This window comes from Odocoileus virginianus, chromosome 1, assembly GCF_023699985.2.
Source record: "Odocoileus virginianus isolate 20LAN1187 ecotype Illinois chromosome 1, Ovbor_1.2, whole genome shotgun sequence".
NCBI classification, from domain to species: Eukaryota; Metazoa; Chordata; class Mammalia; order Artiodactyla; family Cervidae; genus Odocoileus; species Odocoileus virginianus.
The window spans coordinates 102355942-102373950 of record NC_069674.1 but is presented as its reverse complement, the minus strand read 5'-3'; the positions used below and the strand labels follow the sequence as shown (position 1 = coordinate 102373950).

General features: G+C 41.4%; 1 protein-coding gene across 12 annotated transcripts in view; it reads left to right on the top strand.

Annotated features, from left to right (window-relative positions):
- The window catches only part of AKAP9 (A-kinase anchoring protein 9), a 163040-nt gene extending 145031 nt beyond the window's left edge, over positions 1-18009 (top strand). For 9 of the 12 annotated variants that reach the window (XM_070471720.1, XM_070471707.1, XM_070471727.1 and 6 more), the window contains 12 exons: positions 3485-3704; positions 4603-4753; positions 6095-6763; positions 6972-7177; positions 7482-7587; positions 9033-9215; positions 10453-10653; positions 11780-12012; positions 13847-13932; positions 15276-15426; positions 16254-16393; positions 17465-18009. In XM_070471720.1, the coding sequence (XP_070327821.1) occupies positions 3485-3704; positions 4603-4753; positions 6095-6763; positions 6972-7177; positions 7482-7587; positions 9033-9215; positions 10453-10653; positions 11780-12012; positions 13847-13932; positions 15276-15426; positions 16254-16393; positions 17465-17499 (2381 nt within the window). In that variant the 3' untranslated portion in view covers positions 17500-18009. The remainder of the gene's footprint in view (positions 1-3484; positions 3705-4602; positions 4754-6094; positions 6764-6971; positions 7178-7481; positions 7588-9032; positions 9216-10452; positions 10654-11779; positions 12013-13846; positions 13933-15275; positions 15427-16253; positions 16394-17464) is intronic. The other 3 variants (XM_020890631.2, XM_070471717.1, XM_070471758.1) reach the window with 1 other exon arrangement.

The window sequence follows — 18009 nt, the reverse complement described above, 5'->3', positions numbered from 1 at the left end:
CCGTCTAAGCTTATTGCTCCATCTTAAAAAAAAAAAGCAATAGTTCTTGAAATTGGGAGGAGGTGGTAGTGGTGGATGCTAGGGGTAAAGAACGTGACTGCCAGTGCAGGAGACTTAAGAGACTCAGGTCAATCCAGGGGTTGGGAAGATCCCCTGGAGGAGGGCATGGCAACCCACTCCAGTATTCTTCCTGGAGAATCCAATTGACAGAGGAGCCTGGCGGGCTACAGTTCATGAGGCTGCAAAGAGTCAGACATGATTGAAGTGACTTGGCATGTGCAGCAGTGGTGGAAGCAAGGGGGGTTATTGCTCAGTCGCAAGAGAAAAAAATGCTATGTGCACCAAACAGGCTGGTAAGGACATGCTTTAAAATAGCACAGGACTTTGCTTTTATCTCCTATGGCTGAGTGAAGATTCCTCAGTTGTGTCCAACTCTTTGTACCCCACAGACTGTAGCCTGCCGGGCTCCTCTGTCCTTGAGATTCTCCAGGCAAGAATACTGGAGTGGGTAACTGTTCCTTTCTCCAGAGGATCTTCCCAACCCAGGGATCAAACCCAAGCCTTCCACATTGCAGGTGGCTTCTTTACCGTCTGAGCCACCAGGGAAGGCCTTTATCTTCTACAAAAGTTGAAATTGACTTTAGCTAGCTATGTGTGGAAAGAGAATGATGGTAACTCTTACTGAATACTTTAATCCAAGAGACAGCAATTTTCTGACATATAAACAGATTGTTGTTATTTAGTCGCTGTCCAACTCTTTTGCGACCCCATATACTATAACCCACCAGGCTCCTCTGTCCATGGCATTCTCCAGACAAGAATATTGGGATGGGTTGCCATTTCCTTCTCCAGGGGATTTTCCCGACCCAGGGATCGAACCCACATCTCCTGCACTGGCAGGCAGATTCTTTACCACTGAATCACCTGAGAAGCCCATATAAACAGATATTTTTAATTTAAAATGATCAGGCATTGCCTTGATCAGTTATTGCTTTGTTTAATTATTAAACTCATTATCTTTCTTTGTTTTGAAGCTCTCTGTGAGGATAACCTAAAAGAAAAAGAAATCCTCAATGGAAGTCCCATTTCTTTTTTAATACCTTTTTTGTATGTACAAACTGTAACATGTATAGATAAGTGCAAAATGCAAAAATACACAATAGAAACACTATGAAATGAGTTCCTGTGGAAACCTCACCCATATCAAGTATTCCAGAAGCCCACTTCTGAACTCTGTAGTGATAAAGAACACATGTTCCTCTGTGGTACCCCAGAGGTAACCATTATCCTGACTTTTTAACTGCCTGTTTATATATTCCTAAACCACATAAGTTTAAAGTATTTCCTGCTCTTAAACTTTATTACTCTGATACATTTTGTGTCTTATCTCTTTCAGCTCTCTATCACATTCTTCTGAGTTACTTTTATCTCTAGTTCATTTTTGTTACTATATAGAATTCCCTTGTGTGACTACTTCACAGTTTATATCAATTTATATATTCATTCTTTGGTTAAGCATTGAGGTTATTTCTACTTTCTAGCTGTTAAATTCAGTACTGTTCTGCATATGGTTATGGCATGTTTCTGATGCATTCTTGCATGAGTCTTCTGGGTACGTATATTGCTAGGTCATAGAATATATATCTTCAGATTTATTAGATAATGCCAGACTCTTTACCAACATGGTCATATCAGTTGTGCACTTTCTAGCAGTATATGAAAGTTCTGTTGTTTCGCCTTTTTGCCAAAAGTTGATGATGTCAGCCCTTGATTGCCCGTCTAGTGAGTATGCAGTAGATTGCTATTATGGTTTTAATTTACATTTCTCTAAGTTTGTCGTGTGATTATTGGCTAGCTGGATTTGTGCTATTGTGATATGCTTGTTCAAATCTTTTCTTCACTTTTCAAGAGGAGTATCTGTTCATTAGAGCTGATTTCTCTCAAAATCATTAAAAATTAAAGTGAAATCTCAATTTTCATCATATGTAGTAAGTATACATTTCTTTGTTTTCATTTTGGTTTATATAAAGGTAGAAACACCTATACTTTTGCCTATTTTGAAATTTATATCAGTCTCACATTTGTCATTGAAAAGCTGAAGAATTTAAATATCTTAAAATATTTTAGATAAAATAGGTGTAATAAGGCCACAAATTAAATATATCCCTTATGTTTAGACATAGGATTAATTGAAGATTATTTTTGGAGAATTTATTGCTATTACTTCATTTAAATAAATAGGACCCCGTTGAAAACTTAGTTACTATCCCATAGATACATATTTATAGATATAAATCCTGAGACTCTACTCCCTAAGAAATAGTTTTGAAAGCTTAAATTAACATGAATAGTCTAAAATCAATGTTATTCCTATCTCCTGACACCAGTAGTATGACTTCTAATAGGAACTGATGAGCTTTGATAAATTGTTCTAAGTTAAAAATACACTTAGGGTAGGGCTTCCCCTGTGCCTCAGTGGTAAGAAATCTGCCTGCCAGTGTAGGGAACCCAGGTTTGATCCCTGGTCCAGGAAGATCCCACGTGCCTCAGAGCAGCTGAGCCTGTGTGCTCTGGAGCCTGGGAGCACGGGGACTGAAGCCCACGAGCCTAGAGACCACGCTCTGCAACAAGACAGCCCACGGCAATGAGAAAGCCGAGCACCACACCCAGAGAAAAGGGCCGCCAGCAAGAGAGACCCCGCACAACCAAAGGAAATAAAAATACATTTGTGGTAGAACAGAGAAACAGAAAAAAAGTCACCCTGGAATCTCCTAAATCATAAAATAAATGGCGGTTAACACCCAGGAAATGTGTCTTCAGACCTTTTCATTGTGCATATGTACATAAGTTTATATTTTTTTATAAAGATGGATCCTGATATTTTGTTGCCTTTTTTTCACTTAGTATACTTAGAAATTTAAATATTTTACTTTGTTTTCTTGCAATACACATGTAGTAAGGATTTGGTCTGTTTTTAAAGCCAAAACCATGATCCAGATCGGCCTTTGGACTTCCCCCTCCTGTTATGATGAAGTTCCTAGGGCCTGCTATGGAGTAGGGCTGAGCAGAACCAGCAGGTGTTGCTGATCACTGTAGTTGGAGCCATCAGTACTTTGGCTGTCAGAAACTTGGAGTTTTTTTGTGTGAGCTGTCGAAATTCTGAATGAACAAATACAAGTTCCTGTTTATGGTATTAAGGGAACTTTTTTTGTTTATTTCAAGTCTTGTATCCAGTAATGAATTCTGTTCAACTTTTATCATCCTTACATGTTCATAGTTCTAAAATCTTGAGGATTTAGCACTATGAGGAAAACCTTACATATTCATGTATTTATATAAATTGCTAACTTCACGGGCTGTAATCATTTCACATTTGCTTTGTAGCAATTTCCTAAACAACACGTCTGTTATTGTCAACAGAATATTTATAAATGAAGTACGAGTTGCTGGATCATATTCTAAATGCTAACATTTTTTCATGTAGAACTCTTCGAATATAATATGCAGCAGAAGCAGTCTCAGATGCTGGAGATGCAGGTGGAGCTCGGCAGTGTGAAAGACAGAGCCGCAGAGCTGCAGGAGCAACTGAGCGCTGAGAAAACGGTGGCTGCCGAGCTGAGAAGTGAGCTCGCACAGACGAAACTGGAGCTAGAAACGACACTGAAGGCTCAGCATAAGCACCTCAAGGAGTTAGAGACATTCAGGTGTGCCAGACTTCTTGATTATAAACCTGTGTCATTAGTGAAAAGTGAAGTTGCTCAGTCGTGCCCGACTCTTCGCGACCCCATGGACTATAGCCAACTAGGCTCCTCTGTCCATGGAATTTTCCAGGCAAGAATACTGGAGTGGGTTGCCATTTCCTTCTCCAGGGGACCTTCCCGACCCAGGGATTGAACCCAGGCCTCCTGCACTGCGCTTTACCATCTGAGCCAGCAGGGAAGCCAGCAGGGAAGCCATTATTAGTGAAGGACTTGGAATGATTTTGTCACAGGCACTGTGCAGATCTTACAAAAATGTGACATTATATATGACACATATATGTGACACATTATATATGTCACGAAGCTGTTATTTATACAAAAAACTACAGTGGGAAGGAAACACTATGTATTTTTCTAAATGATAAACTGAGCATTAGGTATTGGCATATTCTCTCCATGGCTTCAGTTCTGTTTGAGACTTGTTGTTGTATAAGATACATAAATTTGACCTTCATTTTACCATCAAGTAATGTGAAATGATATTTATGATCTCAATGGAATTCATGGTCTAGTTAGGGCACATTACAAGTATAGTCATTATTTTGAACATTTTCACACACACACAAATGATTATTACGTTCAGTAAAAGTTAATGGAAATCCTTACTCCATTCCAAACATTAAATTGTTTACAATGATAAATAATAACTAATAGCTGTTATTACTAGAAACAGTTGGAAGTGAACCACAGTGAAAAGTCTTTAATCTTGATATGGTGTATATTTTTCTATTAGTTTATAATATGCCACCACGCTTCAGTGGAAGCTGTTCTCTCTCTCTTTCAATAGATACTTGGTCAGAGAGAGTAGTTTTATGACAATCCATTTGTCTCTCTGATTTAGGTTGGAACTTAAAGATAAAACAGATGAAGTTCATTTGCTTAATGACACGTTGGCCAGTGAACAGAAGAAATCCAGGGAGCTCCAGTGGGCTTTGGAGAAAGAGAAAGCCAAGCAGGGACGCAGTGAAGAGCGGGATAAAGAAGAACTTGAGGTACTGTTTTCTGTATCTTTAAATGTCCGTAGAAGAGAGACGCTCCTTTTCCTGCAGTGTCCGCCTTGCACTCTTCATCTGGCAGAATTAATTGTTTACTATGTGTCGAATATTCTTAGGATGCTGTCTAAAGTATTACGAGAAATTGCTAATGGTATGATCCTTTTTTTCTTCTTCTTCACGCAAGGATGCATAGACTCTTCTGCTGCAGCATGTGTTTGAGGAATTTGAATTCGTGTATATACAATTTGGTAAACATGGCAGCTGTATCTCTTTAGCCCAGCAGTGGTTTCGGTTCCTGTTCTCTCCCAGGAAAGGAGAGCAGTGGTACTTTTCTGGTGGCAAAGCCCTTGCTGCCGAATGTTATGAACCTTAGAGTGAGTCCCTTGATGCCGGGCTCTCTTCCAGAGAGCACACCCGGCCTTGCAGAGCTCACAGCAGGTCATGCCACATGCAGTGCCATTTTAAGAGTTCCCCTGGAGCCCTTCTGTCTGTGTCATCCCAGTACTTGCTAGCTGTGTGCTAAAAAACACTATGCAGCCGGAATTTCTCTGTGCTCAGTGACTCAGTTGTGTCCAGCTGTTCGCAAGCCCATCCGCTATAGCCTGCCAGGCTCTTCTGTCCGTGCGATTTCCCTGGGAAGAATACTGGAGTGGGTTGCCATTTCCTACTCCAGGGATCTTCTGACCCAGGAATCAAACCCACGTCTCTTGGGTCTCCCGCATTTGGCAGGCAGATTCCTTACCACTAGCGCCACCTGGGAAGCCCAACCAGAATTTCTACCCTGCTACATTTGGATTTTTTTTTTTTTCTAGGTTCCTCCATGGTAGCCACCAGGCATTGTGAGCTTTCTGCCTAGCAGGGACATGTTATTTCTTCAGATATCAATATTTTTTATCATTACAGATGTTTATAGGTTTTGAGTATTTTGTCTCCCTGCCTTCTCCGTAAGCCCAATTAATTTTAGTTACGTGGTAATGTATGGGAAAATTCAAGGAGTTTCAGGAACTCCCACCACATTATATGATAAATACTTTTATTTTTAAAGGTTATTGATCTGCTTCATATTCCTTAACCAGATATAATTAATGTTGGGAGAGCAAAGTATTATTTAGCTTAACTCTCTTTTGTTGATATTCTTTGATGAAAATCAACTGGCTGTCCAAATAGTTTTATACTCTAACTACTGAATATATGAGTTAGTAAAATGGGTAACCAGTTCTTGTACCAAATACTATCAACTTAGTATTAAAAAGCACAATTGGCACAATTGTATACTTATGAAGTATTTTTGCTAATATTAACATGAACAGATTCTCAAATTGAACTTTCTCCTACAAGGATCTGAAGCTTTCACTTGAGAGTCAGAAACAAAGAAATATCCAACTAAGTCAGCTTTTGGAACAACAGAAACAGCAACTGAATGAATCGCAGCAGGAGATGGAATCACAGAGAGCGCTGCATGATGCCCAGTTAGCTGAAGAACAAAGCCGCAACCTAGAGCTTCAGGTACTTCTTGAGTCTGAGAAAGTTCGGATTCGGGAACTGAGCAGCACCCTGGCCCGGGAGCGGGAGGTCCATGCACAGCTGCAGAGCAGCGGTGACAGCGGGCAGCCCCGGCCATCCTCACCCTCCGAGGACCTCCTCAAAGAGCTGCAAAAACAGCTGGAGGAGAAACACAGTCGCATCGCAGAACTGCTAAATGAGACTGAGAAATATAGATTGGATTCTTTGCAAACAAGACAGCAAATGGAAAAGGATAGGCAGGTTCACAGGAAGACACTGCAGACAGAACAGGAGGCCAACACAGAGGGACAAAAGAAGATGCACGAGCTTCAGTCCAAGGTGGAGGATCTTCAGCGCCAACTGGAAGAGAAAAGGCAGCAAGTTTATAAACTAGACCTGGAAGGAAAACGCCTGCAAGGAATCATGCAGGAGTTCCAGAAGCAAGAACTGGAACGAGAGGAAAAACGAGAAAGCAGAAGAATTCTGTACCAGAATCTTAATGAGGTAAATTGACGTTTTGTTTTAAAATATCTTTCAGAAGAATATTGCAGTCCTGTGATCATATAATTTTGATACTGGATTAAATGATGTACAATCATTTAAAAGTCTATAGAAGTTTATTTGGAATATAAACAGTAATTACATTCCCTTAAGAAAGAATGTGATGTGCTATTCATGTTACAATTTTTGTTTTTCTGTCCAAAATTTCTAGCCAACCACATGGAGTTTAACCAATGACCGAACCAGAAATTGGGTTCTTCAGCAGAAAATGGGAGAGACAAAGGAATCAAGCTACCCTAAAATGATTGAAATGAATGGAGGAGGAACTGGCTATAATCATGAATTAGAAATAATCAGACAAAAACTTGAGTGTGTGGCTTCGAAAGTACAGCATCTAGCCCAGAAAGCCTCCAATAGGTTAGAATTTTCTGCCTAACTTTTGGAAATGGCATTCTTAGGCAAGCTGGGCCGAGTCTGTCCCTCACTAGTAGCTAGTGAAATTTTAAAGTTAATGCATGCTTACATTAGAAGGTGATCTTTAACAGAACTCATATACCTGAAAACAATTCTTATAACACCCTGACTTAGGCAAAGAGAACACATAATATAAAGGAGAAAAAAGAGGTGAAGTAGCGTCACCTGACCTGTGATGGTTGTGTTAGTAACGCTGCTCCTTGAGTTGATATGTTTTGACTTTTTGCCCTTTTTTTCTTTTTTGAAGACTACAGTTTGAAACAGCAGATGATGAAGATTTTGTTTGGGTTCAGGAAAATATTGATAGAATTGTTTTACAACTGCAAAAATTAACTGGCCAGCCAGGGGAAGAGGTAAGACTCTTTAAAAACACTTTTTAAAGTATCGAAAGCAAAGCTATAATGAAAATTACACGAATCATTTGATATTGGCACTGCATTTTCTGAAAGAGTTTTTATCATTTCATTTATTTAAAATATTAGTAATGTTTGCCTTACCCAAACAGAAGATAGTGAAAGTTTGAGGGGAAGCAATATTATCATTATTGAAAAATTATAGTGACCTCCTACTTATATTATGAAGAGTTTCTCGCAACAGTAGTCTGCCTTTACCCTCACCGCTTGGTGAAACCACGCTCAGGATGCTGCCAGTGTGCTCACAGTTGACTAATGTGGTAAATCTGTTCAGTTTCTGTAGTTCTTGGCTTCTTTGTAGCATTTGATACTTTTGACCTCTTCCATTTAAAATACCCTCTTTCCTTACCTTTTGTGTTAGTATTCTCTCGTTTCTTCCATCATTCACCTTCATGAGTTCCTCTCCTTTCTATGCTTGTCCATTGTTTTCCTCTTACTGTGAAAGCTCATTCATTCCCAAAGCCTGAATTCTCAGTAGACTTAATTATTGAACAAATACTTATATTGGGCACCTAGTGTGTGCCGGGTACTATACTGGGTTCTGAGGCTATGATGAACAAATCTGATAAAAACCTCACGCTTGTATAGCTTGTCTTCTTATGGACTGTGGTTCTAGTCTCCAGGTTTATATTTTCAGTTATTTATGCAACACCTTTCCTCAGGTAAACATACCCCCCAGTGACCTCTTTAGGGACCTCACAGGCACAGACCAGACTGAGCATCATCTTCCTTTCCTCCTTCCGGTCCTAATCCCACATTTCTGGTCATGATATCGCCCAGTATAGAGAGTTGACAGTCACCACAGATGACATTCCTTTACTCTGATGTGCACACCCAAGCAGTCACTGGGTTCTGTGCCTTATGCTTCCTAAATGTCTGTCCCTGTGCCTTTAGTCATCGCCTGCATTCAGGCCTTCAGCATTCCTCACCTAGACTATGGGCAATAACTTCCTGATGTCGCAGCTTGGCGCCACCGTCTTTCTTCTCTAATATACTTTACTTTGCAGAGCACTGTCCAAGGACTCTTTGTCACACATAAATTTTGTTTATGGCATGCTCCAGCCTCAAGCCTTTCATTGCTCTTCACTACCTACATTTAGGTCTGTCATCCGTATAATGAAAGCAGCCTTTATGGTTAGTCTTAATAAGCATGTCTGTAACTCCTTAAAGGTAACACACTCTCACTCAAGCCTGTGCCTTTACACTTGCTGCTGTATCTACTTAGTATGTCCTCTTTCCTCCCTGGTGAAGTCCTGGTTATTATTCAGGACTCAGCACAAGCCATGGTTCTTCATGAAATCTGTTGCTCTCAGTGAGTTCACATTTTATATGCATTATTCATAAACATTTGTGCTCGTATGACCTTATGCCATTTTGTCTTTTAGCCTACCTTAATGTCCCCAGGTACTTCTTGTGGCTCATTAACTGAAAGACTACTAAGACAAAATACCGAGCTGACGGGACATATCAGCCAACTGACTGAAGAAAAGAATGATTTAAGAAACATGCTTATGAAGCTGGAGGAGCAGATCAGGTGGTATCAACAGGCAGGAGCTGGCAGAGATCACGTACGTCTGTTTTCATCACAGCTACGTACTTAGCATCTGATGTGTAGTAGGATCACTAGAAAATTGTATAGGAAGCATAGTCGCTGTTTATTTATTAACTGATTGGGAATCTTCTCTGCCAGATTCTGGGTTGTATATGTTTAGAATGTCTAACCCACACCCAGCCTTGCACTTGAGAAAACTGAGGTCAGTAGTCAAACCAAGACACATTTATCTTCAAAGCCGGGTAACTTCCTGCCTATGGGCCAGTTGCAGACACATGTGAAGAAGTGTTCAAATGTGTGTTCTGCCTCTTCTTGTCAATTATTTATCACTCACTGTGTTCACAACTCAAGTGAAAATGCTATTAAATTGTGGATTTCAGTCTAATAAACTACTTCAGGAATTTATTTACATTTTTCCCATTTAAAAACTATAAAATACTAAATTGCCAGCTCTATTAGCATCAGTATGAAGACAGGAAAGACCTATAAGACTGGCTCCGTGGTCAGACACACAGTAACACATCCACACAGCTTCTGCAGAGACCTGCTTCCCTGTGTACACGCTGGATTTTCCCCCCACTTTTCCAGTGTACTACTTTTGGAACAGGCTCAGCATTTGGACCCTGATGGTCCATTTTGAAAGTCTACCGCCCAGAAAACAACAACAGAAAGAATTCTCTGGCAGTCCAGTGGTTAGGACTCAGTGCTTTCCCTGCCATGGCCCAGGTTCAGTCCCTGGTCAGGACTCTTAAGGTCTCAAGCCCTGTGGTGCAGCCAAAAAAAAAGACTGTAGACTTTTTTAGTTGAATGCTCTATTAATCTAAACATCTCTGCTTCCGGGCTTTCATAGGGATTTTTAGTTGTAAAGTTAATCTCCTCAGCACGGTCATAAACTTAAAAGTTAATGTTCTATTAGTCACTCTGGCGTGTTCAACTCTTTGCGACCGCATGGACTGTAGCCCTCCAAGCTCCTCTGTCCATGGGATTCTCCAGGCAAGGATACTGCAGTTGCCATTCCCGGCTCAGGGGATCTTCCTAACTCAGGGATTGAACCCAGATCTCCCGCATTGCGGGCATATTCTTTACCATCTGAGCCTCCTAATGTCAGTTGAGATTGGCTTTGAACTTCTCCATCTGAGGTTGGAAAGCTGAATACTACTCTATATCTCCCATAGGGATACCTTTAATAAATTCAGATTTTTCTTCAGAGACTTGTTCTTTAAAATCACATAAGTAGGCTCTGGCCTTTGCAGTCTTCTAGGTTTTCACTTAGTGGTGGCCCCAACATTGAAGCCATCATCACCTCAGAAAAAGAAGTCTGGAACAGAGAAAAACTGGCTCTCCAGAAATCCTTGAAGAGGGCAGAAGCTGAAGTGTACAAACTAAAAGCTGAGCTAAGGAATGAAGCTTTACTTCAGAATCTGAGCCCTGATTCCGAGCATGCCACTATAAAGGTAGGAGACATCCTCCAGCTGAACATACATTAAAGTCGGTCCTCTGCTTTTGCCTTATTTCATCTCTCACTAACCCTGATGGTCGGCCTAGAGAATTTTAGATCACACTGAGGTGGTTTCTCTGGGTCTCTCAGTGTCATGAATGAGGTTTCTAGCTGGTCACAAAAAAAACTGTGGTAAAGCATGCCCAGGATTGGGGCCAGATTAAGGTCACAGAGGCAGCACCCTGAGCTCATGGTCCCCATTCCCACAGTCTCATCCCTAATAGACCAACAGAAAGTTAGCTTTTCAGCTCCGTGGAGTTGAAGCTCTACTACTGCCAGTATTAGAGGATCATGCTCTGTAATGATAAGCCCTCTGAATAGCCTCTCTTATGACTCATAATGAATACTGTATTAATAGTACAACTACCTTAATCAGTTAACTTAAAATCCATGAAAAAAAAGAAAATGTTTATAATATTTATTCCAACTATGGCGTGAACATAAGTTTATGACTCTTAAAGAGACAGAAAACATTAACATTGAAAAAGTAAAATAAGTGATGGTAATAATAAAAGTAGCTCTATACTATTAAAAAAAACTTTTTTTTTTTTTTGCTAAGACAAAAATATTTGCATTAAATATGATTCAGTTCAGTTCAGTTGCTCAGTTGCGTCCGACTCTTTGCGACCCCATGAACCGCAGGACGCCAGGCCTCCCTGTCCATCACCAATTCCCAGAGTTTATGCAAACCCATGTCCATCGAGTCAGTGATGCCATCCAGCCATCTCATCCTCTGTCATCCCCGTCTCCTCCTGCTCCCAATCCCTCCCAGCATCAGGCTCTTTTCGAGTGAGTCAGCTCTTCACATCAGGTGGCCAAAGTATTGGAGTTTCAGCTTCAGCATCAGTCCTTCCAATGAACACCCAGGACTGATCTCCTTTAGGATGGACTGGTTGGATCTCATTGCAGTCCAATGGACTCTCAAGAGTCTTCTCCAACACCACAGTTCAAAAGCATCAATTTTTCGGCGCTCAGCTTTCTTCACAGTCCAACTGTAGGCTTTAAAGATAAAGTCTAGATTATCTTCCCCTACAGAACAGTTTGAATAATGTCTTTCTTGTTTTTCTTCCCTTTAAACACAGAGAATTTATGGCAAATACCTGAGGGCAGAAAGTTTTCGGAAAGCTCTCATTTATCAGAAGAAATACCTGCTCCTGTTACTGGGCGGGTTCCAGGAGTGTGAGGAGGCCACCCTGGCCCTGCTGGCCCGCATGGGGGGACAGCCAGCCTTCACAGACCTGGAGGTGATCACCAACCGACCAAAGGGCTTCACCAGGTTTCGGTCAGCCGTCAGAGTGTCCATGGCAATTTCCAGGTGAAGTACTTGAAAGAAAAAGTGTTGAGTAGAAAAATGCATTTTCTGAGAAGATGCATTCTGAGAAACTTAGTGATTTTGAGTCCTCTCTTTCTGCTCTGCCTCCTGTGCCCCGTGTTCACCCAGTAGGAGTCCCTTGCCGTCACTGAAACGCCTCCGTCTCTGCAGGTTCATCCTCTAGTCAGGGAGGGGCGCTTCACCGGACAGCCCTACGGAAAGGGCCCTCCCAGAGGCAGCCAGTGCTGAGAAATGACAGACTCAGCTGGAATATCCGGTCTGGGTGGTCCCTCTCTTTTCTTTTTTTAATCTAAATAAGCCCATGAACTAGTTCAGACATACAAAGAAAAGAGATCATAAGGTAGAAAAATGTTTTTTGGAAAGTTACCTCGGCTGACATATCTTCGTTTTCTTCTCTACTGCCACAGCCCCTCCAGCAGCCCAGCTGTAGAAACCCCTGGCCTGAGTCTGTGTCGGACTCTGCTGGGGCGTTTGTTGCTGCTTTTCTGGCCCTTCCAAGCTAGGCGCTCCCGTGCTCACTCTGTGGCTGAGATAGAGCCAGGAACCTGACTACCTTGACGACCCAGCGTGCCGCCGCCCTCTCACCGGGCTGGGTACACCCAGACGCCTCGATGCTTGGTCCTTGCTGCCCCTCCCTTTGCTTCTGTAGGAGCCAGACAGTCTCAAAGGGCATTTTTTTTAAAGAACTACCCAGTCCCATTGTATTCAGGTTGCCAACAAGTACCCCAGAAGGCCACGCAGGCAGAATAAGAGGTGGTATTAGTGTGTTTGTGCGCTGGGGACCATGTGCTGTCTTTCAGCTCCTCACTGCCCTTCTCAGCTGGCCTCCGCACTGCCAGGGCCTTACAGCCTGCAGACTGTGTCTCCCAGATGGCTTCCTGTCTGGTTCTGTCATTTCTCAGCACTGGCAGAAGAATTAGAGGGTTGGAGAAAGCGAAGAGCTTTCCTTCCTTTCATTGCCTTTGTCACCTACAGCCTCTCCAGGGTTAAGTGCTGGGGGGTGCGTTGACAAAGAAGAAAGACTTAATCCTCGAAGGCAGCTCACTTTCCCTTGGGGCCAAGCAGTATGCCAGGAGCTCAGCAGCTCCAGGTGAGGTCACAGGAGCGCTGCTCACCCCGGCCTCAGGGGTTCGGGAAGGCTCCTTGAGAGCCGGGTACCACTGAAGGACTTCACGCTGTCACTGTCTTCGACTTGTTCTCTTTATGTTCATGGTGTTTTGACTGTCCTAAAAACCGAGCCTTGGGACTAGTTGGAATAAGAAAGCAAAACGGGTGCTCCATGAGCTCTTGGGGCCAGAATGGGGCAGGCAGCAACTTGCTCCAGCTGGGTTGTGACATAGCCACCCCCGTTCCTTTTGAAGCCAGCACTGTATTTCATCACTGACTACACGGCCTCACTCTTCTTGCTTCCCAGCTCGCGCTCACGGCCGATTGAATGATCTTCCTGTTCTCTTTCCATCCTCTGCCCTTAGTCTCCATTCTTTCCTCCTCTTCATTTTTCCTCGCCCTTTCTTTGCCCATCCAGGTTCCCTTTCCTGTTACATTTGCTCTTCGTCTCTGCGTCCCATGTACCTCTAAAGCCAGGACGTGGTACTGGCAACAGGAGACCTCTGTGCCTCATGGGAAAAGCCCCATTCTGTTTCAGTTCGTTTTATCACAAACAAGGGGACATTTGCATAATGTTAGCCACGTGATTATATTGAAATTCGTTCTGCATGAATATTTAAATGTATGACTTGAATTCTGTAGAAAGTGTGTGTCTATACTCTTTACACTATAGATGTTCTGTAAAATTTTCCATTGGAATCTTTTTTAGAATGAAATTTTTGGTTCGACGGTGGCATCGAGTCACAAGTTCTGGTTCCATCAATATGAACAGGGATGGCTTTGGATTGAATCCAGGTGAAGTCAAAATAGAATTTTTTCTTATGTTGGTGATTTCTCTAAAATTACTGCATATGTAATACCTTCCAAATAATTTATTCTGAGACCTGTGTTGGCCAAAGACAGAGCCCTTACAACCAACAAAGCTGAGGACCTTGCTGTTCTGAAGAGTAGTAAAAGAGCTGATTTTTACGGCAGACTTAGTTCACACTAGGCCCCGCTTTTTTCCATGTATTCTCACAATTCTGTGATGTAAGCACAGTTACGGATGAAAAACTGAAGCACAGAAAGCGTTTGTCATTTGCTGCAAATCACCCGGTAGGAAATGGTGGCCAGCATCGAGCCCTCGCAGTCGGCTCCAGAGCCCACTCCTTGTTCAACTGCATTTAAGGCTCTGGTTCGAGATAGGATTGCTCTTACTATGTTATGTGGAAGTTTTGACTTGAAGTTTTCACAATTTAGCAATATTAAACAGGTTTCTGAGTTTAACAGTAGGTGATATAAAAGTTAAAATTCCTTCTCTCTATACTCAAACACTAGGGCTTCAGCATTTCAGGCAAAAGGAGGAGATCAGAAGCTGGGGAGCACACAGAGCTACAGACACACAGCGTAACTGACATGTCCTGGTGGTAAACCACCTTCTCCTCTTCTGTGCAGAGATAGAAGTATATTGGGTGCTCAAAATGAAGTGTTCTTGAAACATGCATCCTGGTGGCTCAGTGGTAAAGAATCTCCCTACTAAAGCAGGAGACTCGGGTTCAATCCCTGGGTAGGAAGATGCCCTGGAGAAGGGAATGGCAACCCCCTCCAGTATTCTTGCCTGGAGAATTCCATGGACAGAGGAGCCTGGAGGGCTACAGTCCATAGAGTCACAAAGAGTCAGACACAACTGAGCACATATGAATACATTCTTACACTGAAACAGCTGAAATTTGAACCATAATGAATTCTGTGTTGTAAGTTAGCATCTCTTTGTTCCAGTTTTTTCCAATGAAAATCAGTAGAATAAAGTGATAAAAGGACTTAATATTTATATTAATAACATTAATAGTCTAATATTTTTAATCCACATTGCCTTTTCTCTAATAACACACACTCAAGACGCTCCTCAGAGTAAGAAAATAAAATACTCAATTTTCTTAGAGGTATAGTTCCAGATTATCAGAAATTCTAATATTCAAAGGTAAAAAAATAACCTAGACTATTGTTTCTCTAGCAATTTCTCTTGCTATTTCTGTAGCAAGAATAATTGAAAATGATTATAAATAGGAGATAGTATAGTGTAGTATAGTCAGTCTTTTGAACCTTACGTGTTTTGTAGAAATTTTTCAAGGGCTTGGTATTTTTCTTTTCTTTACAAGGTACATTTTGGATTACTTTAGGTGCAGAAAAGACTGACACATTTTATCATTCTTCTGGCGGGCTGGAGCTCTATGGAGAACCGAGACATACTGCATATCGCTCAAGATCAGATCTGGACTATCCAAGGTCTCCTTTACCGTTTCAAAATAGGTAAGAGTTTGATAAAATCTATACTAATGTTGTTATTGTTCAGTCACTAAGTCATGTCCAACTCTCTGCGGCTTCATAGACTGTAGCACACTAGGCTTCCCTGTCCTCCACTATCTCCTGGAGTTTGCTCAAACTCATGTCCATTGAGTTGGTGATGCCATCCAACCACCTCATCCTCTGTCACCCCATTATTATCCTGCCCCCCAATCTTTCCCAGCATCAGGGTCTTTTCCAATGAGTCAGCTCTTTGCATCAGGTGGCCAAAGTATTGGTGCTTCAGCATCAGTCTTTACACTAAATTAACAGAATGAAGGACACTGTTGGGGCTTTGACTTCTTTGCAATGAAATAGCTAAACATGTCTTTAGTTATAGATTGCTTACATAATCTAATGCCCGGAACCAAAAATAGTTTTTGCATTTGTAACTGGTTTCCAGGGGTAGAGCAAACAGAGCTGATGAAGTGTTGTTCAGTATATGTGCTGTGGCTGGACATTAAGAAAGGCATGAACTGGCATTGAGTCTTTGGAATTATGAAAAAAAAATCCTGAAGTTTGCAGGACAAGATGTGTTTATACATACCCATCCTTCATTGATGTTCCCTGTGACAGCAGTGGGCCGGACATTCTTTTGATGACTTAGTGACTGCTTTGAATTAATTGACAAGTTTTTTCCTTAACACAAGGCAGACTCAGGGGTGGGGGGATATATATAGATTGGGGAGTATACATGTGGTCTGCCTTTTGAGGGCAGGGTGGAGGTAGGTTGGTGAGTTACTTGCATTGTTTCTGGATAATTTGGATTCATCTTCATATTTTTAATCTCATAGGTACCCAGGCCTTCCAGCCGATTTACACCCTGGTTCCTTAGCATGTTCTCAGCTTCAGAATTATGATCCTGACAGAGCCCTGACAGATTATATCACGCGGCTAGAGGCACTGCAAAGACGACTTGGAACTGTACAGTCAGGTACCCTCAGCTTAACCAAGTATTGGCAGCACCACAGTGCTAGATAGACCTGAACTCTTTCTCTTTTTGAAATTCTTTGACTTTCCTCATTAATCAAATTTTGTAGTTCAGTGAATGAGTTATCAGGCTACACTTTAGGAATTTAAGACAAAAGAGGATTTATCACCCTGGATCCCACTCTTCCCCCAGAAAATCCCTGCTCGTCCCATTGAGAAGATTAGGTGAAATGCACCATGAGCACTGGTGTGCAGACACTCTGGAGCTTCCAGAGTGATCGGTTCTGAGGCACGCAGACAAGGCCCAGGGAGGTGAGAGGAAGACGCGGGCTCTTTAACCCCTCGGCGCAGCTGTAATCTTTGTTCCAGCTTTGTGCTCTTATGTGTGATCCGAGGAACCCAGCCCAGTCCAGAGACTCTGAGGATGACCTTTTACTTTTTCTCCTCAAAAGCACACACAAAAAATTTCATTCTTAGAAGTGGACTGTGAGAGAAACCTCTTTCCCTCTCTTCAGTTCACCCCTGACTCAAAGGTTTTGAATCATTTTAACTTAATGACCTTTAAGTCAACTTTCATACACACACACACACATACACACATATATAACTATTATTAGAGACCCTTTTTTCTGCTATTCCCACAAAATAGATAGGACTCCTCACCGGTTATTTTTAGTAGTTTATCTCTTCATACAAGAAATTGTCTAACTCAAACAACTTGTTGCTATAGGAAACTTTTATCATCACAGCTGGACTTCGTTGGCTTGAGCATCTAAGTTTCACAAGATGTTAAAGAGCAAAATATTCTATAGAACAATCAGTCCGCAGGGCACTTCACAGAAAATCTTAACGTTAATCTCACTTAGCATGCTATGGAGCCAGCCACAGATTGTTTTAAATATATATATTCAAAATCTCTTTTTAAAACAATCAGGTTTGAATAAGACTTCTTTAGGAGAAAACAAAGCATTATTGTTTTAAATGATAGGGAATAATCTTCTGCCCATCATGAACTAGTCAGTCTAAGTCACAATCTGATTTGAAATCATTGAACTATCCTGTTCCTGTCTTATAGGTTCAACTCAGTTTCATGCTGGCATGAGAAGATAATCCTTTGAAACATCATGAATTGATTTTAAACAGATTTCCTTTTGTAAATCAATGGTTCTTTTGTGCTTTTGTATTGTGGATATTCAATGGGACCAATGCAAACACAGCTTATGATTGTATACAGAGCCCTTGCCAGCACATGAAAACAAACTGGAATTTGTACATATAAGCACTGTGTATGTATTCATGCACAATAATCATTCAATTACATGTATATTTGTGGAATGCTAATTTAAATGATTAAATTATACACACTGTGTTATTTATCTAATGGGTGAAAAGATTAAACTTTTGGCGCTGTGATACAGTCGAATGTGTAGCTTGAGGTGTCCAGCACTTTTCTTACAAGGCTGCTGAAGTTACATGTTTCTGCCTAATATATTTGCTACTGGTGATGAAGACAGATAATATCACTTGTAGAGACCTATTTTTGTATAATGGTAGAAGTTTTGAATTTTATGGGGTATTTTGTCAAGTACTGAAATAAAAATGACTTCACTGTTTTAACTG